The sequence below is a fragment of the Chelonia mydas genome, chromosome 21 (genome assembly GCF_015237465.2).
Source record: "Chelonia mydas isolate rCheMyd1 chromosome 21, rCheMyd1.pri.v2, whole genome shotgun sequence".
NCBI lineage: Eukaryota > Metazoa > Chordata > Testudines > Cheloniidae > Chelonia > Chelonia mydas.
The window spans coordinates 17,097,325-17,123,590 of NC_051261.2; the positions used below are offsets into that span (position 1 = coordinate 17,097,325).

Below are 26,266 nucleotides of genomic sequence, written 5' to 3' on the forward strand. Positions count from 1 at the left end.
ATTATGGTAGACGAGGCTTTTCAGCTCAGCAGCTCACCTAGGAGAAAGACAACTCTGAATACAAATCCTGCACCCACGTCAGCTGCCATGCTTGTGGCATTTACAGCGGCTTGGGTGAGAGCATGGGAAAGGCTCTGTGCAAGCCTCTCTCACTTAAACCCCCATTCATAGTGCTGGTTGTTCAGCCAAACTCATTTAACTCAATGTAATCAACTTACCCAAATGCTGTGGTGATGGGGGACAGGCAGAGGATGCTGCTGGCAGTCCTTAGTCACAAGACTGCACACAGGTGGCCTTACGGTGACGGTCGTTCTCCACAGCGTAGGGCAGATATGGAGCTCATCCTCCTGAGGTGACAGAGCAGGCCTTTTTGGAGACTTTAATGCCCGTGTGGCAGCCAGTTCTGACATGGGGAATAGGGTGCTAGGCCATCATGGCATTGGAAGGTCAAACTCCAGCAGCCAACTATTTCTCTCCAAGTGTGCCAAGCTCAATCTCACCAACAGAGTCTTCCAACAGGCCAAGACAACATGGATGCATCCCAGATCAAAACAGGCACATGATGGATTATGTAATTGTACAGTTTAAAGACATTAAAGATGTGCACATCACCCATGTTCTGAGAAGAGCCGAATGCTGGTCAGACCATCAGCTTGCGAGAAGCATGTCGCTACACTTCTCAGAGTCCCCTAAAGACACCATAAACCACCAAAGATCAATGAGCTGCCATGAAAGACCCCAGCAAACAAGCAAAGTTGGAACAGACACCAGAGACTGCATTAGCTGAGGTACCAGAGAACTCCACAGACATTGAGGCAACCAGGCAGAAGCTCAGATATGTCACATCCAAGGTACTTGGCTTTGTAAGGCAGAAATACCAAGACTGGTTCAATGACTGACTGTGAAATAGACTGGCTAGTGAAGACTATGCACATCACACACAAGTCCTACATTTTGGATAAGAAATCAGCAAGGAAGGCCTGGTAGCATCAGGCCAAACACTGCAAACCTGATGAAGAACCACTGGTGGGAGCAGAAGGCTCTAGAACTGCAGAAAGTTGCTGACAAGCATGACAAGACGACCTTGGGCGCTATGTGGGGCACAAAATCCAGTGGTACAGTCACTGTCCTTACAGCCGATGGTAACCGGTTGCTCCCACACAAAGAATATTCTCTCACTGGGCAAAGTACATTGATCATCTCCTGAACTATGTCTGACAATGCCACTGACTCACTCCAGCAGTGTCCTGGCCTGGAGGAGCTGCCCATGTACCTTTCTTTATATGAAGTTAAAGGCAACTGTCCACAGGCAAGTCACCACACCCTGACAGTGTCCACCTGAAGTGTACAAATGTGGAGCTGCCCACCTATCAGGAAACCCACCAGCCTCTTCAAGGTTCTATAGGAACAGGGTACGGTGCCACAAGAGTACGAGGATGCTTTCATAGTCCATCTCTACAAGAGGAAGGGAAGCACATCCAGCTGTGACAACTATCGCAGAATCTCACTGCTGTCTGATCCTCATACAGGTTGTCCTCCACAGGCTTGTCTCTCACCTACTGGCTTCAGTCACTGTGTGGCTTTGGTGCTGACTGTGGCACCATGAACATGACTTTTTCAGCCTGACAAACACAAGAGAAGGCTCGTGAACAGAACAAGAACCTGTACATAGTGTTTGCTGACCTAACCAAGGCCTTCAACACGGTGAATCGCAAGGGCCTATGGCAATGCCTTCTTAAATGTGGCTGCCCAGAGAAGGTGATTGCTGACATCTGCCCATTTCACAGTGGCATGATGGCCAGCGTGATGGTGTGGTGACTCAGACGCCTTCCCCGTCACCAATGGCACCAAACAAGGGTGAATAATGGCTCCCATTCTCTCTGCCATTGTCTTTTCAGCCATGCTCTTGTTCGCGTTCCAGGACTTTGATGGAGGGAGAAGAACACATCCAGTTCTGAATGGATGGGGGTGGGTCTATTAAATCTACAGCAACTCAGGGCCTGCATCAAGGTAAACAAACAAACAGCTCCTGTTTGCTGACAACTGTGCCCTCATTGCAAACACACCCAAGGACATTCAGTTTACCATGAACTGCTTTACCTATGCCTCAAAATGCTTTGGTTTTACAATCAGCCTTTACCCGCCAACACCAGACCATCAGCAGCATGAGCACAATGATCCCATGGTCACAACTAACAATACACCCCTCAACTCGGTCAGGAAATTCTGTTACCTGGGTAGCGCACTTTCCAGCAATGCCGTGTTGGATGAGGAGATTGGCATTTGGCAGGCTCACCCACAGGCTCCTCCAGAGGAAGCATGGAGTCTGTGTCAGAACCAAGAGAATCTACCATGCTGTTGTACGCACCCCACTACTCCATGGCTGCGACACATGGACATTGTACTGATGCCACATCAAACAAGTGGAGAGCGTCCACCTTTGCTGCCTAAAATCCATCTGCAACATCAAGGGGTACAAAAGGAGCCCCGACATTTAAGTCCTTGAGAGGTGTCAAATCTCTGGCATCGAAAGCATGCTCATCCAGCTTGCTGGGTCAAGCACCTGGTCTGCATGGAGGTTTCCTGTATATCAAAAGCAGTTCTCTACAGCCAACAGAGCACAGGAACCCACTCTAAGGGTTGACCTATCCTTAAATATAAAGACACAATGAAGGCCAATCTCAAAGCATGCTAGACACTGAAATGTGGGAACTTGTTGCACTGGGCAGACCTAGATGGAGAGGTCAGTGCCATGAGGCTGTGTGTCTGCTTTTGAGGAGTGGCATGAGAGATCTCTGCAGGAGGAGAGCATGTCATAAGGCCAATGCCTCAAACTCTCCCCTCAACAACCGCTACACTCGCAAAACATGCAACTGTATTTGCAAATCCAGGATCAAACTCGCTACCCATGTGCGAAGTCATAAAACCAAATAAACCCAGAGCCTCCATGAACAGTGGATATGGGTACAAAGCAATAAAAATGATTAGGTTTATGGAATAGCTTCCATACAAGAAGAACTTAGACTGGGACTGTTCAGGTTAGAAAAGTGACGACTAAGGAGGGATATGATAGGGGTCTATAAAATCACAACTGGTGTGAAGAAATTGCCCTGTTCCACTCGTTCCCTCTGAAGCACTGACACTGGGCACTGTCAGAAGACAGGATACTTGGCTAGATGGCCCATTGGTCTGACCTAGTATGGCTGTTTTTATAACTAACTGCTTACTTTTAAGGTCCACAGACAATTGGCTGATAAAGTCCAGCCTCCCACTCTTGCTACTAGAAAGAGATGATGCTGGGATTCCTATAAGGATGCTTTCTGGACATTGCTTGGGGGTCCACCGTCTGTGTCTGTTGCTGTTCGATTTGAAACTTTCATGCTCCCAGCAGTTGGAAGGATGAGTTTTCCCTCTTCCTAGCCTTCTGGAAGGCGAGAGAGGGCTCTGCTGCTCTAACCTTACCCAGCCTCCATTATGAGATCTTCCTCCTGGCTCCAACAGCCCCCTTGCCTCCCTTTGCTGCTGCTCAGACCATTCCCAAGCAACAGCAAAAGAAAACTGACCCAATTCTCTTGGTGTTTGGACTTCCACAAGGTAAGGAATAGAAACAGTGAACTGATCCATCTTGTCAATTTCATGCTGTGGCTTGAAAAAGCTAAAAGCAACCATGAAATTAATGCTGGAGACAGAAACAGCTTCTACTTCAGAGTCACAGTGGAAAGGTTTTTCAGAGGCATAAGAATACAAGTTTTCTGTTTCAGTCAATTTTGCAGAAATTGATGTCTTAAGTATTCCCATTTGCCAGAGCAAGTTTCCTTCTCTGCGTTGCTCAGAGTCTCTCAATGCCTATATTAAAAAATGCTACCTCAGTTGCTTATTTCACAAAAAACAAAAAGTTTTAATTCCTTCATTATGAAACTGTTTAATTTTTCAAAATAGGAAAGACAAGGTGAAAAACTACAGGTAGATCCACCCTCAACTGTATGCAAAGGTTTAAAGAGCCACCCACTCAACAGAACTGTAGTCACAGGCCTCTACTGGCAGGAACCACCATGTAGCTAATTTCCTACATTCTGAAATAGCATTAGTAAAATAAGACCTTGATTTCACAAGGACAAACTTTTTGGGTTTGATGATTAAGGAGAGCTTCCTTTTACTTTTAACAATCCAATACACATGGATATCAACCCCAGTACCCAGACTGAGCAGTAGAAGTTACAGCTCCTTTGGTTAGAGAAACTAATGCTGTGCTTTACTCAACTGGGAACAAAAGTGAGACAAGTAAGGGGATAAGATTCACACTAGATAAGCAAAAAGGACACTGATCTAAATGACAGTCACCAGAAATAAATGAAACTAGGCTGATTGTTAACAGGACAATACTGCACCCATAAATCTCAAAGCAATTTCACATCTGGAAAATGAAGTCACTCTTTGAAAATTGACTATGAAAATAAAGTCACAGGACTTTGGTATGTTAAAACTCATTTCCAGTTAAGGGTATAGGTATCCTACCATGCTCTTTGGTCCTACTTTTAAGGCTCCTGTTAAGAAAGAATGTCAAATCCAGTTATTGATTTCACAACCTTCAACAGAAGTCAAAACTACAGGCAAGCCTTGGACATATGAAGGAGAATGGGTGAGATGAATCTGGATGAGCAGGGGCCTGGATGCACTGGATACACAAAGGGGGATCCATCTCAGGTAAGTGACATTGGATCAGATGTTTGAGTACAGATAGTATGTCATTACAGCATTCTCCACAAGAGGGAGCTTTGCCATTGGAGTTGCCAGAAAGGATCTCCCCCAGAGCGGGTGCTGGAGGTCATGCCATGTCTGGGAACACCAGACAATGCTGTCCAGAGAAGCAGTGTGCATAGCAGTGCAGGGAAAGCAGCTTTATTAGGGATGCCTGTTTGCAGAACATATATTAGGTGCGGGGCTTTCTGTATTACCTTGCAGCAGTTTAACAGCAGAGGTCATTCTATACCTGCTCTGCATCTCCCCCCACCCCAGAACTCCATTACAAGAGAATCAAGATAAGAGTAACGAAAGGATTTATTCTCATTTCCTTATTGTAGATTGTTTATGTACAGAACTTGTAAAAAAAACCATTACAGCCTTCTACAAAGAGCAAGCACATACGCTGCTGGAAATAAAATCACGGGTACTCGAAGGAACTGAAAGAAGTCAGTTCGCTTAGAACAGGGAATGAGGCTTTTGAGGGAGTCTCTCTCTCAAGCTCCTTGTTTTTCAGATATCCTTGATGACTTCTTCAAGCTCTTCTTTTGTATACATGTGAAACTTCATTCCGGGCTCCACCGTTGCAAGCTGGAAGGAGAAGAAGAAAGGGTTCAGTGTAACTATTTGCCTGCATACGTGAGGAAGTGACAGCACAGGGCATGGAACAGAGAAACTGCCAGAGATGGAGCAGCTGTTCCTTCTCAACTGCCTGATCCGCCAGCCCAGCGAGATCGTTCCAGCCCATAACATGTTCTTTGATTCCCTAAAATAGCTGCCTGCTGCAGAAATAACTTCTAATTGACTCAATCTCCTCATAGTAGCAGCAGCTCAGGGAAACATCTACTGGGAACGCACAGGTTCAGCTGCTTCTCCCTCTGCAGGGACAGACTGGTTCACACTAATTCTTAAACAGAAAACTTCGGGGCGTCAGGGCGAGACAAGCTGCAGTTCAGCCAGTCCCATTTCTAATCAGGCCCAGGCAAACATCTTTTGGACCACCATCTTCAGGAGGCAAGTTTAGAGAGCCAGCTTCCCTCTTCTGTAATAACCAGGGTTACAAGCCCTGTCCTGTTACACAGGCATTCTAAAAATGAGGCTATTAACAACTCAAATCGTTAGGGGACAATTTGTTAATACCGAGCTTGAGTATCTTTGGGAAATTGGTAACCAAAGAGGCCATTTGCATCAGTCATTACTTCAAATACAGACCTGGTCAGTAGTGAACATCTGTCACTGCCCTCTATCAATCAGCTGTTTAGTGGCTCAAATGGAGATCGGAAGAGGGCCAAGGATTCAAGGGGACCTGAGCTGAGAGGAAGTTCACTCTCCCAGAAGTGACCCCAGGAGAACAGGACAGAGGCACATTATCAAGGCAAGGCAGGGCAGGGCATGGATCTCCTGATGCTGTTTGGATTCAGTTTCTAGGGCAGATAGTCTGGAACCTTCATGGACCAAGCACCAAAATATTAAGAAGAAATTGGAAAAGGAGCAACAGAATATTTGAAGAGCCATTTAATGGGGCTGACGTGGGAAGATAGCGGTAAAGAACAGATGCCGTGGAAGCTAACAAGGGGGACTGGGGAGCACCTGTGATTGCTACCGTGTGTGGCACAGAACCTTCATTCCTTGGACCGCCCTGGGATGTACTGAGTTCTGGAAGTGGGGCAGAAGTCTTCACTCTCTGGGGAATGGGGAGTATGCTACTGCCACACATCAATGGAAGAGGAAAGACTGGACACAGAAGTGCAGAACAAAAAGGACCCACATGCCCTGGAGCTTCCATTGGGCCCCATGCAGCACTGCTTTGTGGTCACCCACAGACACCAGCAGGGGAGCAAAGAATGTCAAAGATGTACAAGGTGAAGAGTATAAAGATAGGTCAAGAACTTTTAAGGCCAACATTTTCAAAATGATGAGTATTTTGAGTGTCCAACATGGGACACCTTAACCAGACCTGGCTTTCAGACGGCAGGTAGTTGGCATTTTCTGAAAGACAGCTCTGTTTAAGGAGTCTCACGTCGGGCACCTAAAATCACTAACTGTTTTTGACAGTTTTGGCCTAAGATACCGGACCCACTTTGACTGGGTAGTCCTTTAAGTACAACTCTACCCGTGGGGCCCCCCCCCCGCAAACCACTATTCAAAGACACTAGTGAACAACAAAAATTTATCCAAACTCTAGACCAGTGGTTCGCAACCTATTTACCATTGTGGGCCGCATATGCAGCTCTCTGTGTGTTATGTGGGCCACATCCACACAATATATACACACTATCTGTATGGCCCTGAGGATGTCACATGGGCCGCAGCTGTGTGCTGACTGGGCCACAAGCAGCCGTGGACCACGTGTTGAGAACCACTGCTCTAGATTTTAAGACTTGTCTGTAAGGAAAGAGGTTAAATAAAGGGAAACAGTCACATTGAAAAAGCAAATGGAGAGACATTTCAGGTGCTGCACTGGCTCCTGAGCCCTGCTGTCAATGTATATTTTTAACTGTTCCTTTGCCACATTCTCATGTTGTTTTTTCCACCCCACTTCTGTGAAAAAAACCACACAATGTGTTGTCAAACGTAAAAAAAAAACAAACCTTAACTCTCTCTTCAGTTTGCTTTCTAGCCTTTCAGATATAGTAACTAAGTCAAACATTCTCAACTAGAAGGGTGATTTCACTCTACAGTGCCCCTTTAATCCTCAGCACACTATTCTCATACTTAAACCTGATAAAAGAAAAGGAGTACTTGTGGTACCTTAGAGACCAACGAATATATTTGTTAGTCTCTAAGGTGCCACAAGTCCTCCTTTTCTTTTTGCGAATACAGACTAACATGGCTGCTACTCTAAAACCTGTCATTAAACCTGATAGTGATTCCTCAATGCATACAGAGCTATGCTGAAGACAGTTAAGCCATGTTAAATGAGGACCTGACATAAGTATACTGTACACATTACTCTGCATGGATTTCTTCACACACTGTACTATAAGTCAGTCATCCAGAGGAAAGCTTCACTGACCAAGATACTGATTTGTAAGATAGTAATAATGAGCAAACATGCTTGTAAATGTGTGGCCCCTTACTGGTCACCCCATTGTACCCTCAGGGCAGCCCTGTAAGTGGCCCCTTGCCCCAGTTTCCCTCTATTCTGCAAATAAACTCAGTACAGCCTTTGGAATACATAAGTAGCCCTTTTTGCAGTTTTAGTTTATTAGAAGTCCCACTACCTACCACAAACCAAGATGCCCCCAGCACAGTCTAAATAGCACATTTGTCCCAACAGTCCAACACCAAGTTCAGCTCTGGCATTTCTCAACATGCCCCAGCTCAGCACCTCTAGCTGGGGTTTCTCTCCACCCTTGTTCCTTTTCAGATATAGTTCCAGCTCTTGCCTGGAGACATCAGCAGACTCACCCATCCGTCCTTCAGCCCTCTCTGGCTCTCCAGTTCAGAGGCATCACCCTCTGCTGCTCTCAGCCTTTAGCACTCTCTGACCAGGGGAAGTTTGTAGGTTCCCAATCTCCGACTGCCTTCTTGCCTTCTGCTTTCCCCAGCCTGATCTGGCTTCATGGGCATCTCCTCCCTGAGCTCTCAGCCCAGCTCTGCTCTTCCTCTGAGCTCCGTACTCTCAAGCCTCTGGACTCTCTCCCATTCTAAACCGTACCTCAGGATTCTGACCTCTTGTTTATAACTCCGGGGGAAGCCTCACCCTCATTACACCAAACTAGAGTACACCTGGACTGAAAAAGGAGAGCTGAGCCCAATTTTATTTAAGGGGCTGGCTACCCTGTTAAAATGCTCATGACTTAGTCCTTGATAATTGGAACATTTCTGGGGATGGCACAAGATTGTGCTCTGAGTGTGCAAACACAACCTGGCATGTTCTCTTCCATCTCTCCTCTCTAGGACAGCTCAGTTTGTCATCTCAGAAGGGCTCACTAGCAGCATTTAATATTAGACACAAGCCGCACATCTAGCATCAGATGCCTATTGCTAGTAGCTTTTGTTGCAGTCATTAAACTTCTCTCCTATTGCTGGTACTGTTCCGGAATGGTGCTTCGGGAAGTTTACTGGACTTCAGAGCATTTATACTGGACCCAAAGTATTTCTGTGCTTTAGTAGGTTGTGCAATACAAAAATGTAAAACCACGTCATTTTGATCATCTCCTCGCTTGGCTTCCCCACCTATGCCCATTACAATTTCAGCAACTGATCCTTCAGATTGACAGAGCTAAGGCACCTGCAGCTCACAACTCTGAGAAGTCAGGCCCCAGGCATCTCAGGGTGGAGAGTCAAAAACAGAGGCACCCAAAATTAGAGTGTGCGCCTAGTAACTTTCAGCCTGAAAGTTACTATCTAGAGACAGCAGCTGTTGAAATCACATCCGTAACCGAAGAGACAGAAGAGCAAGTTAGTAGTCAGAATGACATGATTTTAAGGTTGTTATCTTGTAAACTGCCAGAAATAGAAACAAATGTTATACACCAGCCTTGATCAAAAGAAATCTATTCACCTACCCTTTACCATGATGGACAATAAGAGGGAAAAATGATTTTTATTTGCCCCACAAAAAAGTGTTAGCATGTCGGAACCAAATTACATTTAGCAAGGCTGCAGCTCATCACTGGGAAGTGGAGGTTAACACAGACTCTACATATTCATTCCCAGAGATTTGAAGTCTGGAAAAACCATCTCTTTGGTCTTATTTTTTTGCACTGATCCAAGACTAAGAATAGTAAGTCCTGAAGCTGTATAATTTTCATTCCTTGGAAGTGACAAGAAAGGATGGCGGTGGGAAACCCTAAAAAAAATTACCCAGCTGGCATGACATGTCCATTCTGGCAACTCTTGAGATCTTGTGTTAGTGCTCTTAGCAGGGTCCCCCCTTCAAGGTTTTGGAGAGTAATACAAAGTCAAGCCTAGCCACATTCAGGGAGTGTTCCAGGATTCAGATATTTACTCAGACAAGCATTCTCTAATTAGCAGGGCAGAAGAGCCCAGCAATACTTTCCCAAGAGCCCAAATCAAGAGAAAGATTAAGGATTTCATTCTTACTTCAGGAACGCCACACGGAGTTATGTGGCAACACACTGATATTATGGCAATGAGCACATTAGAAATGTATAGATGTTGACAAGACAACAGACAAGAATCACCACCTCAGGAAGAGATTGAAGGCTTAAGAGTTGCAGATTGGCCCTTGTTTTAAAGTCCCCTCATCCCAGTCATTGCTATTTTGACAAATATCTAAAACCAACCCTGACCTAGTATCAGTTGAGACACCCTAAGGGGATACTTGCTGTGCAGCCACAGAGACTTGGACCAGGGAAGCAGGACATATTTTTCTTGTAGTCCAAATGCTGCCAACTCCTACAGCATTTGTACAAGGAAGAACAGGGCAGCAGCACATACCTCAATGTTAGTTGCATTCAGTTTCTCCTCCATAACTTGCTTTAGGATGATGAGGGATGACTTGATTGCTTCTTTCAGTGTCATTGACTGTTAAATAAAACAAGCCAAAAATAAGTTAGCCACTCAGCTTCATTGTTTAGCTTCTCACACACACCTCTCTAAACAGTCCTCTGAAAAAGAAAATCACATCCTCTCCAAAAGTCGTGTCCTCCCTCTGTCCTGCTCCAAAATATCATATCAAGCTATCACTGGCAGCAAATCAAAATGTCACCAAATTATATATATTACCAACACTGCACTAGTGAGGAATGTAGTTCAGGTAAGGTAATAACTAAATTGCTGGGTACATTGTTTTCCTTTTTGTGTATAATACTGCAGATCTCCCCTTCTCTATGTCTACAGCATTATCGTTTTACAAAACTCAAATCAGATCTCCATCACAAAAAAAACACGACACTAATCAGGTCTCATTTATTACATCTAAATTCAGCTGCTTGGTCACCTCAACAAGGCTGTCTTAGGAAGTCCCCACCCAAGATCGTCTTTCTAGTTATAAATCACCAGGGTTCCTGTTTCTCACTGAATATTATTTAACAATTTTGAAAAATTGGCCTCCGTATTCACAGAGCTCTTCATGCTCTAACCTGTGAGGCCCCCCATGAGCCAATGTCCAGAGCCAATGATCTATGTGATACCCAAGAACGGATGACTAGCGGTTATCAGTTGTTGGCTGTGTGCGTGTTGTACTGTACTGGCTCCGACCAGATCGATCCAAGTCTGCTGTTTGGGTTAAATGCCCAAGAAAACCACAGACTCGGTTCAGTGGCACAGGCATTCGGCCAGGTGTATTGTTTACGAAGCACAGTCCTAGCACCCGGTAGACTCTATGGCAGCGTTTCTCAAACACTGCCACCAGCGGATTTTTCTTCAGCCACAAAAGCCTCCAAAGCAGGTGGAGAATGGGGGAGCAAAGCAGTGGCCTCTAACTGCAGCACCCCGCTGTTGCTCCTGAATAGCCGTTACCAAGAGCAGCGAGATGCGCTGGCTTGGTGTTTGTGCTGGTGCCGCCAGAAGGGATCTGCACCCTGCAGCCTCCTCAGGGGCTCCAGGCAGCGTCTCTGGAGACACGTGGGGCTGATGTGCGTGGCACTGGAGGTGGCTGCAGCGTTCAGTTGCTGATGCGCTCCCCTGGGCAGCTCCCCTGCTCCTGCCCGGGCAAGGCAAAGGGAGCCTGGGACTCCACAAGCGGCTGGTGAGTTCCTGACCCACCAGCTTGATGCCGGCTCTCACTGAAGGGCTGCGGAAGGCAGGGACAGAGAGCCTGGTTTTTCAGAGCGGCCACCAGCAAGAGTTGGTGGCCACACTGAGGCCACCAAAATATTTGTTGTAAGAACCCCTGTTCTATGGGGACACTTAACACATGTATACTCATTACAATGGACACAGCTCAGCGAGCAGGCATGACCTTCTGCTCCCCTCTAGCCCAGACAAAGGCACCCCCTTGGTAATCCCTCTTTTATACACCTATACAAACAAGTTACATATTGCCTCTCTGACGTGGTTAGTTACCACCCTTTAAACGTGTACCTGTTGGTTCGATCAAAACATCTCTATCCATCACGCTGTCATCCTGAACTTATCTTTAGGAGGGGTCAGCGTGTCCCTGTATCGTCTTGGGGAGTGTATTTATACCATAACGTGGTATCGGAGTGCTCTGGTACTACCCTTCTGGATTTAGCCCCTGTATCTAGTTTCCCCACCCATGAAGTGGGGGTAATACCTACTTCCCAGGGCACTGCAGACATCAGCTAGCTAATCAGCGGGTGTAATTCTGAACTTATTCCGTTACCTTGTGATAAACCTCTTGCAGGGAGCTCTGTGCACCTTCCGAGGCAGACCCAATTGCTTTGGCATCGCACTGCACAAATGTCCCAGAAGGGTCCATGTGAAACCTGCCAGGAATACAGGTAAGAGTGTCTTATGCCACTGCATTGCAAGGGGTTCCCCAGAAGATTCACAATAACGAAACATTCTCTGCAGAGCCCAATTTACAGCTGGAAGTTAAGGACTCATCGGGTGAAATTTAGAGAGTAGCAGCTTGCCTGACATCCTGAGGCAGAGGCTCAGGGTACATGCTATGTGGCTAAAGCCAGCATCATCCTGTATGGCAGATTTGAGGGGCTGCTGAGACAAGATACACCAGCAGCAGGTAACTCCTGCTGGCATTTGGAGGACAAGACAAAATTCAGACCAAGATTCCAAAGGGGCTGAAGGGTCAAGAAATGCCCTGAAGCAAGTGCCAAACCCAACAGACAACCAGGGTATCCAAATTAGAATTAGAGTTGCACCCCTTTCTGTCACTATCGCTCACAACCCTAGCAGAAGCATTTCACATGAACAGGATCTTTCATTATTCTGATAGGGACCGAGGCCATGGTTACCCAGAAAGACAGACCTTCAGTTCGAGATTCTTTTCACTGTGCTGTTCCTCCCACTGCATTCATGGAACTTCCACCCCCCACCCCCACCACTCCAGGAAGGTCTGGATCTTGGAAGCACATTGAGTTTCTGGTTACAAGTGCTCCCACCCCCTCCCTAAGGAATGATATAGCAGGCTCCAGATATTATGTTACGAGTGGTTCTGCTAGTCCTTTGGGGAAGGGTAAGAAAGATCTTCCCCCTCTCACTTTATTTTCAACTTTTTTTTAAATCAAACTTAAAATCAGGGTTTACTGCAAGCATCATATTCTGTTCCACACTGAACAGGCAATCACTGCAGCTTGTTGCATCCCAGGCACATACTGAGATAAGCCCAAGATGTTGATTTCTACGCAATTCCCTATTTCTTGTCTAATCAGACTAGCTCGTGGTGCTTCAGGTAGAAGCCCCGCCTCTTCCCAAGAAGAACATGAACCAGTGAGAGAACTGAACTTACAGTTGGGGTCCTTTTTCATCGACTCCTCCAAACAGCAGCGCTACACCAAATGGACGAGACTGTAACAAAACCACAGGAGGGTTGAGAGAGACCAGGACTGTTAAGGCAAAGGAAATCCAATGGTTTTACAATCAGAAAATGTCCTGTGCCAGCACCTACTCACCATAGCACCAGGATCAGCATCCTCCTCTCCAAACTGCAGGGCTAGGTTGGATACGGCCTGTGTCACGCTCTCTACTGTCATGATTTCATTGTATGTAAACCAGTGATTCTAGGAGAAGATAATACAAGGGCTTGAACTACCTGTCCCTTTCCAAAAGCCAGTTCTTGCGCATGATCCTCAACAGGACACATGCAAAAGCCAATGCTCTGATGGAATAAAAGGGTCTCAAAGGTAATGGGCCTGCCATGTAGCCTTGTGATGGTGCTCTGCATTGCCATGCGGGAGACTCATAAGAATGGCCATACTGGGTCAGACCAAAGATCCATATAGCCCAGTATCCTGTCTTCTGACAGTGGCCAATGCCAGGTGCCCCACAGGGAACAAACAGAACAGGTAATCATCAAGTGATCCATCCCCTGTCACCCATTCCCAGCTTCTGGACTCCAGTTCCATTCCCTGACTTGGCAGGAGCTTGGGGCATTACAAGGGCAGTACATTCAATCACAAGATGGAGATAATGCAAGGAATGCTCTGTATTGCTCAGAAGTGACATCCCAAGCTAAAGGACGTGTGTCTGTGACATGGGCCTCTCAGAAGAGGAGTATCTTCATGGCCTGGTTTGGGATGGGAAAAACCGAGTAATTTGGAAATTATACAAATTCACAAGGGCTTCTTTCAGAAGTAGCGGATTGGTCCCTTTACTATTTTGCTGCTCCCTTAGGGACACCTGATACCCTGGGACACTACCAGGGTGATTGCAAAGTCAGTACATCTTAGAACTACACTCAGCTGAAAGGAGAGAAGGATTTCATGTTACTCCAAAAGAAGGGGAGGAACAGTGCTGATGTGCCTTTATCCACCCATACCAGCTCTGAGTCCCCCAGGAAAAGCTCCTCTACAACAGAATTTAATGCAGTTCCTTCTTCATACCAAGCTCTCACTACTAAAAAGACCAAAACAAACAACAAGTGTGAGTGAGAGTCAGTTCTGCCAAACACCTGTGAAATTTCAGCTGCTGGGCTTGTCTCCGAGTTTCTCCTCCTGCTCAGCATTGTTTGCCTTTGCTACCCAGGTCTGCAAGTGCCAGGACCATCCAATTGGCCAGAAAAATAACCTATTCTCAGAATCAGGTCATTGTTTTGAGATACTAGAGGAAGCTTTACCTGTGTCTCCACTCTTGCTTTATCAATTAAAGTCTTTGCATCAGCTATTAATCCGCTCATGGCACAGCCTGAAACAAAGGGGAGAGAGTGTGACAAATAACTTCATTTAGTAAGTTTTCTACCACTTTTGTCCCCAAAATCCCCAAAGCACTTTACTAGTGACATAAGTACTCCTTCACCCACTGGGCCAAATGTGGCTGCTGTGTAACAGCATTCAGTAACACTATACAATAGGTTAGGTCAGAAAGTGAAGAACACTGGATGCAAATGGAATTGCCAGATAGGTAATATTCTACTGCTCAGCTAGATGGCTAAAGCTATGGCTTATCAGGGCTGATGCCTGGCATTCCGATATACAGAGCTACGCAAAAAACCACTACTGCAGTGAATGGACAAAGGAACCGAATCTGAAAACTTGGAAGAGAATCCAAGGCACTAGCCAAACCTGCTGGAAAGAATAAAGTCATCCTCCCCCAAAAAGGGGGCTGGCTGCTTCTCTGTTAGCTGGCAGTGGCACAGTAAGAGGTCTGAGACAGCAATCAGGCTCCACCGGGAGCCACTCACCAGCTTCCTGAACATAGGTGGCATAATGTAAGGGTGAATTAATTAGTGGCTGGGTAGCACAAGGCAGCCAGAATTTAGGCTGGGAACCTACTAAACGTGTGAGGGTGAAGGGTCGGGGTGGGAGGACCTGTGGGGCTATTGACCAAAAATCTAAGTATTGGAAAAGTCACCTTTCTGCCTGATAGTGTTTGATATGCACACAGAATGCCACAAAGTTGCACGTTTATAGCTGGTTGAAATAAGCGGCTATAAATACATTGATCTGTTCAACCTGTAATGCCACATGGCGTCTGGTAGCTGTGGAAAGGGCTGTATTGTAAGAAAGCAGAGGAGAAAGGTTTTTTCTGGGAATCTAGCCTGTCTCTTCATGAGCAGCACAGCCCACACCAATTCTTATCACTTACAAGAGTAGTGCTTTGGAGAGCTCTAATTTTTTAAGCTGACATATTTTAAGCTGCCCAATCAATCTTCCTTGGGCCCCCTGCAGCTGCAGTAAGCTGCCTTGAGCACAGAGGAACAGTCTAACATTAGTGATCCAACCAGTGAGCTCCCAGCACAGACACTGGCCTGGGATCAAACCTTTACATTGCAATAATTCCCTACCCTCCCAGATCTAAATTTGGGGATGAGTTTTCATTAGGGAGGTCAAATAGGAAGAGCATTTCAGCTGCTGCTTCCTGCTCCTGCAACTATGTCCTGCTGGCCTGGAGCCTGGAAAACCAGTAACCAGCACCCAGTATTTGCTGGGAGTTGCTTGTTCATTCCCACCCAAGAAAGCCACGTGAGGGCCTGAGATGACTTCAGAAACCATGTTTCAAGACAAGTCTCTCATGAAACTCTTCTGGAGAAGCTTTCATTACACGTCCAGGGCTGGAAGGATGACACAGGCCTTACCATGAGAAGGAACAAACCTGCATTACTCTTACCTATATGAGAATCTATTTCTACAATTTTTTCAATACTGCTGGGTTCCATAAGTGAGGAGGTGATTCTCTTCTCCACTGCCAGGCAAACACCTTCTGATGTCTGAATCCCAATGGCTGTGGAGCCAAGCTAAGAACACACACACAGTTACCACCATCACACGTAATCTACATCATTAGGGTGCCTACACTTTGTTATCTAATCTACACAAAATGAGGATGCTCATCTTGACCTACATAATTTGTAGTATCTCTACCCCCCCCCCCCCCGAATGATGCCATTACTGTACTACAACATCAGTAGCAGAAACAGATTCTGCATATACTAATGCAGGGGTTCTCAAACAGTGGGTTGCGACCCCAAAGTGGGTTGCGACCCGTTTTAATGGGATCACCAGGGCTGGCGTTATACTTGCTGGGGCCTGGGGCCGAAGCCAAAGCCCCACCGCTCAGGGCCAAAGCCCGAGGGCTTCAGCCTTGGGTAGCAGGGCTCAGGCTTCGGCTTCAGCCCTGAGCGACAGAGGTCAGGTTACAGGCCCCCTGACCGGGGTAGGGCTCGGGCTTTGCTGTCCTCGCCCAGCTGGGGTAGCAGGGCTCAGGTTTCAGTCCCCCCTCCTGAGGTCATGTAGTAATTTTTGATGTCAGAAGGGAGTCGTGGTGCTATGAAGTTTGAGAACCGCTGCACTAATGTATCTACAGTTATGTACCTTCACAACAAATACAGGATAACGCACAGTGAGAGCTAAACTAAGAGGGCATAATTTGATCTGGGAACTGAAGTTAAGCTGCTCAGGACGTGCAGTTTGAAAGTTAATCGAGACCCAGAAACCCTCTTGCAGATTAGTAATTAATCTCTTCCCTGAGCTATACCATAATCTCACTGAATTTTTTTTTTAATTTTACAGATTAAAAAGAGCCTTGTGAATTTTTTTTTTGCAGAACAAAATTAAAGTCAGATGCATTGATTTCTATGGATATAAAATGGGATATAACTAATATTTAAACTAATAAAATCAATCTGCAGTCACTTTTATTCTTTCCTTTGCTGTGAAATCCCTTACTATCTGCAGAATTTACTTAGGAGTCTTCACCAAGTGAAAGAGAGGTACTTTGCACTCTCACCAAATCCTGCTTTTTGTGCCTTAATTACTGCATCTTCAACTCCCCTCCGAGATAATTAAGTATTACACTCCTCTGAGAGACAGGGAAATGGGCATAATGAAGTGAGGTGACTGACAAAGGCCACACAGGGCATCAGAACTGGGATTAAATCTCAGGAGTACTTGGCTATCAGTTGCCTGCTCATAACTTTAAGAGCTTGCCTACACAAAGAATTTTACTTGTGTAACTATATCAGTAAATTTCCCATGTAGACAAGCCCTAAACCATGCCACTGTCAAATGCACACAAGAATTCCCTAATTTTGGAAGTTGCATCATATTCAGCTGTATGTTTCTCAAAGACTGAACCACCTGGATCCCTTATTAAGTATATATCTTGCCTGAACCACATTCAAAGCTTTGGCTGTAATTATGAAACAAAATATGATTGTTTGAGGTACTGCAAAGATTGCATTACCAACTGCCCCAATTTATTTCCCTGTAAACTGAAGGATCCCCCTGCACTCCCAATACATGGAATAATGTACCAAACACCTTAAAGGCAATATTTGAGCTGCATAAATCTAATTCATTTCCAGGCTTATTGGTGGAACACACAATAAAGACAAGCAAGTTTATCCTATGGATTAGATTTCAGCTTTATTATATGTATTTTATGAGCAATATGAATGCATCAACACGCTGACTACTAGAATGCATTTAAGAGTTCTTGCTTCCAAAAACTTGATGAAACTGAATAGCTGCATCTTGCCTGCTCCTTGTGGCCAAAGTGTTTGAGTGGGAAATAGTAACAGAGAAGATATTCATCTACGTGGACCCTTAACGCTAATCCCTAAATAGAGGCTATCGAAGAACCTATAAAAAAAGGTTTCTTTCCTCAACGCCACTTACACTAAAAACCTCCGCATCAAATTTGGGAAGAAACTGTTGGTTTCTTCATATATTAGAAAAAACACACCTCCATCTCTCAATTAATTTAAAACACATCTTGTGCATGTGCAATGAGACAACTGCATCACTTGCAATAGAAAGAACATTCAACCATTATAAACGGGCATTCACAAACCCCAGGTTTCTTTGGCAATTAGCCAAGAAAATAAAGGTCATCTAGTTAACATAGAATAGAGTACAGTACAGTTATAATCTGGTAATCTTTGAGAGAGGTGGTATGTGGAAACTACACATCCCAGAATGCAATGCTCCATTAGCCCAAAAAGGTTCAGGGCATCAAGTGAATATTTTTAATTGAAGCTATAGGGAGGCATTTAAAGAGGTAGAACGTAATTACTCAAATAAGAATTTGGTTTATATGTTGGAGCGAACACCAAGTCTCAAAAATGCCATGGGATCTTTAATAATCTCAAGTGTCCAGGACACCCCCCACACAGTTCTAACTACATTTGGCAGTATGTTAGCATTCAGTAGTTTCCCCAAGCTTTTGCTGAGTGTGTAGTTTTGGGGAAGAGGTCTTTCCCCTTCCCCCACTCCAGGCTGTGGTGTTCCTAAGTGTTAACTGACATTCAATTCAATTGATTATACAGTGGATTTTGCTTATTAGCAACCTCTTAGTTCCCAGTAAAAATTGCTGCTACCCAGAAGTTGCCAATAAGCAGAAGGCTGGTTTTGCGGGGCTGCAGCCAGGGAACAAGCACTGGACAGCCCGAACCCCCGGTGTCAGGACAGGACGCAGCCAGGAAAGCACAGGGAGAGGTACTGTGCAGCCTTGTGTGGCCTCAGAACCTACACTCTCCATGGAAAGCCCCAGCATCTGGGCTGAAGTCTCCCTACCGCTGCGCAGCCCACAGCCTCCCCTCCCAGCCCACAGTGCCAGGACTCTGGTAGGGGATCCCCCATTAGGCTGGGACGTGGGCACCCCAGGCCACTATGAATGTGGATGGCAGTTCCTGGTTACAGGCAGGTTTGTGGGGCTGCAGCCAGAGAAGGAAGCACTGGGACCTGCCGAACCCAGGTACTAGTGCTAGGGCAGGACACAGCATACAGACGTACTGTGCAGCCTCAAGCGCTTCCTTTCCTTGCTGTAGCCCTGCAAACCTGCCTGCAGCTGAGGTCTTTCCTCCAGAAAAAGTTGTTAATAAGTGGCATGCCTGTTGCCAGTATCCGAAGCCCATGATCATCAATGGAACAGGATTGGCTCTCAACTGCAAGATGTCATCAGGATTACTATTAACCAGCATCCCTGTATGAACACAAGAGCTCCACAAGGTAGAGGGGCGCGTGTGTGTGTGTGTGTGTGTGTGTGTGTGTGTGTGTGTGTGTGTGTAAAAAGGGAACAATAAATGATAGAACACTGGTTCAGTCCTCACTTCAAATGAAGAGAGTCAACTACTGAAATGAACAACGGGACTTTTGTTAAGAGCTCTCCCATCCTTAGTGACTAAGCCCAATCACAGCTGGGAGCGTTTGGGCTACAGATAGCAATGTATCAACAATGGCTGAGGTTTGCAATACCTTGATAGCCTCAATGGCATATTCCACCTGGAACAACCGCCCCTCTGGAGAAAAGGTATTCACACCCCTGCAATGAAAAAAATCAGAGCTAGAGAAAAGGCCAAAAACTTAAGGACAAACATCAGAGAAAATAGTTCCTGGTTCTACTCTGCAGAGGGACCTAATGGCACCAAGTCAAGTCAGCTGGTAATGCAGAACGAGGGCATTTTAGTCAGTGGCTGGATATGTTTATAGATGTACGTTCCTCATCCAGCAGCATGACACCTGTATATTCAGAAAGCGAACACCAACATGGCAGATATTGACTAGAGGGATGTAGATCCATGAGTTTGAAAAAGAGGAAGGAATGAAAGAGCAGCAGGGACTGGACAAAGAAGCAGAAGATGCCCTAGAACTCCAGTGGGTCCAACTATAAATGTGGGGAGAAATGCTTCAAAGGATCTCCCACAAGCAGATACTAGAACGGCCACTGGACTCTAAACAGTGTATGCTCCTATTGGCTCAGGAAGGCTATTGCCTTGCTTATATTTAGCAAGAGTTTTTCCCACCTACATAGCTAGCACCTCTTGCGGAGGCAGGAGTTATTAACCTGACAGGAGAGCTCTCTCCCATTGGCTTAGAGCAGTGGTTTTCAAACTTTTTCCTCATGACCCAGTTGAAGAAAATTGTTAATGCCAGTGACCCAAAACAATTATATTTTTTGACTAGAGTTTTCATAAAATCATAATATTGCAATACATTCCAGATTAACCGCCTTTACATAACTAACACTAGACACTACCCTTAGTAAGCCTACGGTAAGGAGTGTGGGAGGTGGCCCAGGGTAGGGCAGAGGGTGGGGTGTAGGCTCTAGGGTGGATCTGGGGATGAGGGGTTCAGGATGCAGGATGGGGCTCAGGGCTGGGGCAGAGGATTGGGATACGCGGGGGAGGGATGAGGGTTCTAGCTAGGGCCAGGGATTTGGGGTGCACCAGGCAGGCCCAGCCCTCCCCCCCGCCCCCAGCAGCTAGCTCTGGGAGAGGGACCTGCCTCTCTCTCCCTTTGCCGGCTGCCAGCACCAAGCACAGGCCTCTCTTCCCTCTGCACGGAGCTCCAGGGAAAGGGTCCCTCTCTCCAGGCCGGCAGCAACAAGCTCCGGGGGAGAGACTCACAGCAGCCCTCCAAGCCCCAATTTGCTACCCTCCCCAGTTCCCATCCACCCCCTACCTCTCTCCTCTCCAGGTCCCTGCTGTGCAGCCCTATAGAGCTGCTGCACAGCAATGATAGTTATAATTTGAATCAGCAAAGCGACCCAATGCCTGACATTCCGCGACACAGTAATGGGTTGCGACCTGTACTTTGAAAAACTGCGGCCTAGAGTGCTACAGTGGTGCAGAAAAGATACTCCTTTTCTTCTTGCGGATACAGACTAACACGGCTGCTACTCTGAAACCTGTCAGAGTGTAAGGGTGCATATGCAAATTCACATTTGTCACATCCACGCGAATAGCTTAGCTCATGATTACATAGTGACCCAAACTTTCTGAGAGACTAGTTTTTATTTATTTGCTTTGATGGCAGTTTTATAGCCATGCAAAACAGTGTTCAGTCCAACTAAAAATGAAACCAAAAGCCTGAAAACTCAGTCACTCTGTGACTAACCCAGCCTGCTTCTTAGGCCCTGCCTACACTATAGTTCTGAAAAAAGAAAAAGAGGACTTGTGGCACCTTAGAGACTAACCAATTTATTTGAGCATAAGCTTTCGTGAGCTACAGCTCACTTCATCGGATGCATACTGTGGAAATTTTCCACATACTTTCCACAGTAATGCATCCGATGAAGTGAGCTGTAGCTCACGAAAGCTTATGCTCAAATAAATTGGTTAGTCTCTAAGGTGCCACAAGTACTCCTTTTCTTTTTGCGAATACAGACTAACACAGCTGTTACTCTGAAACCTATAGTTCTGAAGTTGCAAGCCAGACAGTAGGAGGCCTAACATGAGTAGGTAGGCCTCATGTACTTGGGTCAGGGAAACTATATTAACACTTTGTTAACAACCATCATATTTAAAGCAGATTGAGCTATGGCATAGACAGGGCCCAAGTGTTTGGGAACAGCAGTTACATTACAATACAAAGGCACAATATGTTGAATTAGGGACAAGGCTCCAACTACTCTACAATTACCTGTCTCCAATAAGCCTCTTTCTTGTAATGAAGTCTATGGCCACCTGTAACTGTAGTGTGGACAGAGCCAAAATGGCTCTGCTAACTTGGACTCTACTTGGTTACTGCTGCTTCACCTCTGATTTTTAGCCATACTGCAGCACTATTGGTACTTAATCTCAAGAGACTTCAGGGAGAGTTGGGTGCCACGAGTGGAAAAGGAGGATGCTGTAGTGGGATAATCTGACAGTGTTCCTTTGAGCGCGACATCAAGGGCACATCTTTACTTTAGCACTTTAATGTGGCTTGGGTAGTCACAGCATAGTGCTGGGGAAGAGCTCTCCCAGCGCTATAAAAAAGCCACCCCCACGAGGGGAACAGCTCCCAGCGCGGGTGCACTGTCTACACTAGCACTTTACAGCGCTGCAACTTGCTGTGCTCAGGGGGGCGTAAAGTGCCCCTGTAGACAAGCCCCAAGTTTCCTACTTCAGAGACATTAAGGCTGGGTGGCTAAAGCATCCTTTCCCACTCCCCAGGGCCTCCAAATGCTGGCCACCACCAGCGTGCTGTCAGTCAGGCCCAGAGCGATGACACAGCGGGTCTGTCCTCCCCCACTAAGGAGCCCGACCCAGGGCCAGGAGGAAGGGAAGGAGCCCGACCCAGGGGACTCACTGGGAGCATCGCCCCCACGGACGATGGACCCAGGGAGCAGGCCAAGGACAGGACCCGGAAGGGGGATTCCCCGCCGAGAGACAGTGGGAGGCTGGGCGGGCAGAGAGAAGGGAGCTGGGAGCCTCAGGGGGCAGAGCTCCCCGCGCGGAGGGGCGGGCGCGGAGCGGGGACCCCCGCAGTGCGGGGACCCCGGCGCGGCTGCGAGGCCTCGGCGGGAGGGGTCGCGGAGGCTGGGCCGGCCCCAGGCCCGGCCGGGCTCCATGACGAGGCAGATGCTGGGGCTGGGCCCGCGCCGGGGCGGGCCCGCCCTCGCTCACCTGTCGTACTCGGAGCGGGTGAGGAACATGGCGGCGACGGGCGCGGGGCTGAAGGCCGGTGCGTGCGGGGCAGGGAAACGCCGAGTCCGGGTCCAAGTCTCACGCCAGGCCCGAAACCTCCCGCGACCGGCCCTGTCAGCAACCGGCTCCGCACTGCGCCTGCGCGGTCCCGCCCCCACCGCTACCCAATTGGCGAAGCACCCTGAGACGTCACCATGCCCTCGCCAATAGGCATCCGAGGCGGGATCCCGTCTTACTTCTCTGCGATTGGTCAAGCGCTCCCTTGCCAAGCCTTGATTGGCTGCTGGTTGCCAGGGTCTAAGGAGTATGCGGATCCCGCCCCCCTCTTCAATCCTTGCGATGGGGGAGGAACCCAGACGGTAATGAGGGGGGCGGGGCATCAGGTGTTAGGAGCGGGCGGGCCCAGGCCGCGCGGGGGAGGGCCCAGGCCCAGGCCCAGGCCCAGCTGCGAGGGGGCTGGGCCCACCGGGGAAGGGAAGGGAAGTGGGGGGGGCAGGGCCCAGCAGGCAGGGGCAGGGCCCAGCAGGCAGGGGCAGGGCCCGGGCCCAGCAGGGAGGGGGCTGGGCCCACCGGGGAAGGGAAGGGAAGGGAAGGGAAGGGAAGTGAAGTGGGGGGGGCAGGGCCCAGCAGGCAGGGGCAGGGCCCGGGCCCAACAGGAGGAGTTGGGTCCAGCAGGGAGGGGGCTGGGCCCAGCAGGGAGGGAAGGGAAGTGGGGGGGCTGGGCCCAGCAGGGAGGGGCAGGGGCAGGGGCAGGGGCTGGGCCCGGCAGGGAGGGGGCAGGGCCCACCGGGGAAGGGAGGGGGCTGAGCCCAGCAGGCAGGGGCAGGGGCAGGGGCAGGGGCCAACAGGGAGGAGTTGGGCCCAGCAGGAAGGGGGCTGGGCCCAGTAGGGAGGGGGAGGAGGCTGGGCCCACCGGGGAAGGGAAGGGAAGGGAAGGGAAGGGAAGTGGGGGGGCTGGGCCCAGCAGGGAGGGGGAGGAAGAGGAAGGGTAGGGCTGGGCCCAGCAGAGAGAAAGCAGCAGCAGGGTGGAGATGGGGCAGGTGCAGTAGAAGGGGCTGAGGCCAGCAGGTCCTGAGTTCTGTCGCTTCTGCTCCCAGTTGGGCACCAGGGTCTCGAGTAACCAGACCAGTGTGGTTGTAACCTCTGCTCCCAGCACTCACTACTGGCCACGGGGGGGTCACTGGGCACAACTGGTGATTTCATGACAAGTCTCACAACGGTTGTGTTTTTTTGTTAAAGTCCCACCTGCAGAGATCAGGAGATTGCATGAGACTCTCGGCATTCATTTAAAAAAAAGATTTCTCCCGCACCCCCGCTTTGTTGCAGCAGAAATCTTCAAATCACAAAGTGAATGCACCCTAGCAGCTCTAAAAGCAGAAGGGAAAGAAAAATACTCCAAAATGTATTATTTTTTAAAATATTTTTTAAAATATCATGATTTTTACATGAATCATGATTTTAAGGGGCCTCAGTCATGATTTCTGAATGCCTGAGGCTGTCAATATTGCAACTGCACCACAAACACCAGCATCCATGAAAACATTGCTGCAGCTACACCCCTGTGCAGCCACTGCCTGCTGCTGTACTCACCCTCTTCTATTGTGCACACTGACTCCTCATACTGTGCAGGTTGATCTGTACACACAAAACTGGCCTCGTGCTGTAACTCATGCTGGTTCTCAGGGGCTGTGGATTCCAGACCACACAGCTTTTTGTCCTAACACCTTAGCACTTGGGGACACACTGGTCCCACCATCGTCACCCCTCCCACCGTAGCACCCTGGCTGCTCCACAGCTAATCTCCCATCTGCAGAGCTTGGATTGCTCCAAACTCCTTGTGGCTCTTGGGGTGCTCCAAACTAGTCCAGAGTGAGATGTTCACTAGGATTTAGCCCAAAGATTCATCATTAAGATAGGAGGAGGGGTAGCCTTTACAGATATCTGTGATGCTGTACAGAAGAAATAATTAAGTACAAATCACAAACTCTGAATTATCAGCACTGCTGGTAAACCACCTTCAGACCTCTGTAAATCTCAGATTTGCTGTTTTGCAAACACCCCGCAAACATTATAGGTTTAATTGTTTAGAGACTGATTGAAAACTGAAATCCACTTGTGAATCATCTTCTCCTGAATGTACATACAAGTCCCTGGACTTTACACCTGTGAGATATTAACTTATGGCTAGGGCCCTATCAAATTCATGATCCATTTTGGTCAATTTCACGGTCATAGGATTTTAAAAATCGTATATTTCACTGTTTCAAATATTAAAATCTGAAATTTCAAGTATTGTAACGGTGGGGGTCTCAACCCAAAAGAGGGTCATGGGGGGATTGCAAGGCTATTGTAGGGAAGTTGAGGTATTGCCACCCTTACTTCTGCACAACTGCCTTCTGAGCTGGCTGGCCAGAGGACAGCTGCTGGCCAGGCACCCAGCTCTGAAGGCAGCACCGCCACCAGCAGCAGTGCAGAAGTGAGGGTGGCATGGTATGCGGGGGCGGGTCGTCGCTTTTGGAGGGGACAGAGCCAGCCTTATGGGTGAGTGATGTGGGTGACTGCCCAAGGCCCTGTGGTAAGCAGGGTGCCATAGTTTCCCTGCTCCCCCACAGCCAGTCCAAGGCCCCTTAAACTCCTGAGAGCTGGGCCCACAGCTGGGTAGGGACAGGGCAGGGGCGCTCCAGCTGGGGGCTCCTACCATGTGCTAGGCTCCGGCTGCTAGTCCTGGCTGGGCTGCTGCTGGCAGTGGTGCTGCCTTCAGAGCCGGGCTCCCAGCCAGGAACCGCGGAGCTTCCTGCAACTGGGGTAGGTTCCCGGAGGTGGGTCTGACCCAGCCCTGGGAGCAGACCGTGCAGCATAAGAGGAAGTCCCATCCCTCCCTAGCTGGGCTGGGACTAGAGGCTGGAGCCTGGTGCATGTTAGGAGCCCCCAGCTGGGCACCCCCAGCTCTGCCCCTCCCACACTCTGAGTACATGGGCTAAAGGGGCCTTGGGCTGGCTGTGTGTGGGGAGGATGACAGCACCCCCCTGACCAAGAGGCCCTAGGCAGTTGCCCACTCACCCACACGTAAGGCTGGCCCTGTCCCCTCCAAAGGTGATGACCCCACCCTATGATGCAACTCTCACTTCTGCGCTGTTGCTGGCAGCGGCGCTGCCTTCAGAGCTGGGTGCCCAGCCAGCAGCCACCGCTCTCCGGCCGCCCAGATCTCGAGGCAGTGCTGCCGCCAGGAGCAGCGCCGAGGTAAGGGTGTCATTGTATAGTATTGCCACCCTTACTTGGCACTGCCTTCAGAGTGGGGCTCCCAGCCAGCAGTTCTGGAGCTTCCTGCAGCTGGGGAAGGTTCCTGGAGGTGGGTCTGACCCAGCCCCGGGAGCAACCTGTGCAAGGGAAGAGGAAGTCCCGTCCCTCCCCAGCCTGTCCAGGACTAGCAGTTGAAGCCCAGTGCACAGCTGGAGCCCCAACCCTGCCCATCCCCTACAAGAGCCAGATTTCATGGGGGTAGATCAGATTTCATGGTCCATGACGGGTTTTTCATGGCCATGAATTTGGTAGGACCCTACTTACAGCTTGTGTTATACCAGGGCCCTCCAGCACAGCTGAGTCAGCATCTTCTCTTATTTTCAG

The 26,266-nt window shown here is 48.2% G+C and overlaps 1 protein-coding gene across 1 annotated transcript; it reads right to left on the bottom strand.

The window, feature by feature from the left end:
* Positions 1-5,040: 5,040 nt before the first annotated feature.
* Positions 5,041-22,938, bottom strand: PSMA5 (proteasome 20S subunit alpha 5). The gene is made up of 9 exons (XM_037884894.2): positions 22,622-22,938; positions 19,488-19,554; positions 15,901-16,027; positions 14,411-14,478; positions 13,248-13,355; positions 13,085-13,143; positions 11,999-12,101; positions 10,150-10,236; positions 5,041-5,331 (listed from the first exon to the last, which is right to left on the bottom strand). The coding sequence occupies exons 1-9, from the start codon at positions 22,648-22,650 to the stop codon at positions 5,254-5,256; spliced, it is 726 nt and encodes a 241-aa protein (XP_037740822.1). The 5' UTR covers positions 22,651-22,938; the 3' UTR covers positions 5,041-5,253.
* Positions 22,939-26,266: the final 3,328 nt, after the last annotated feature.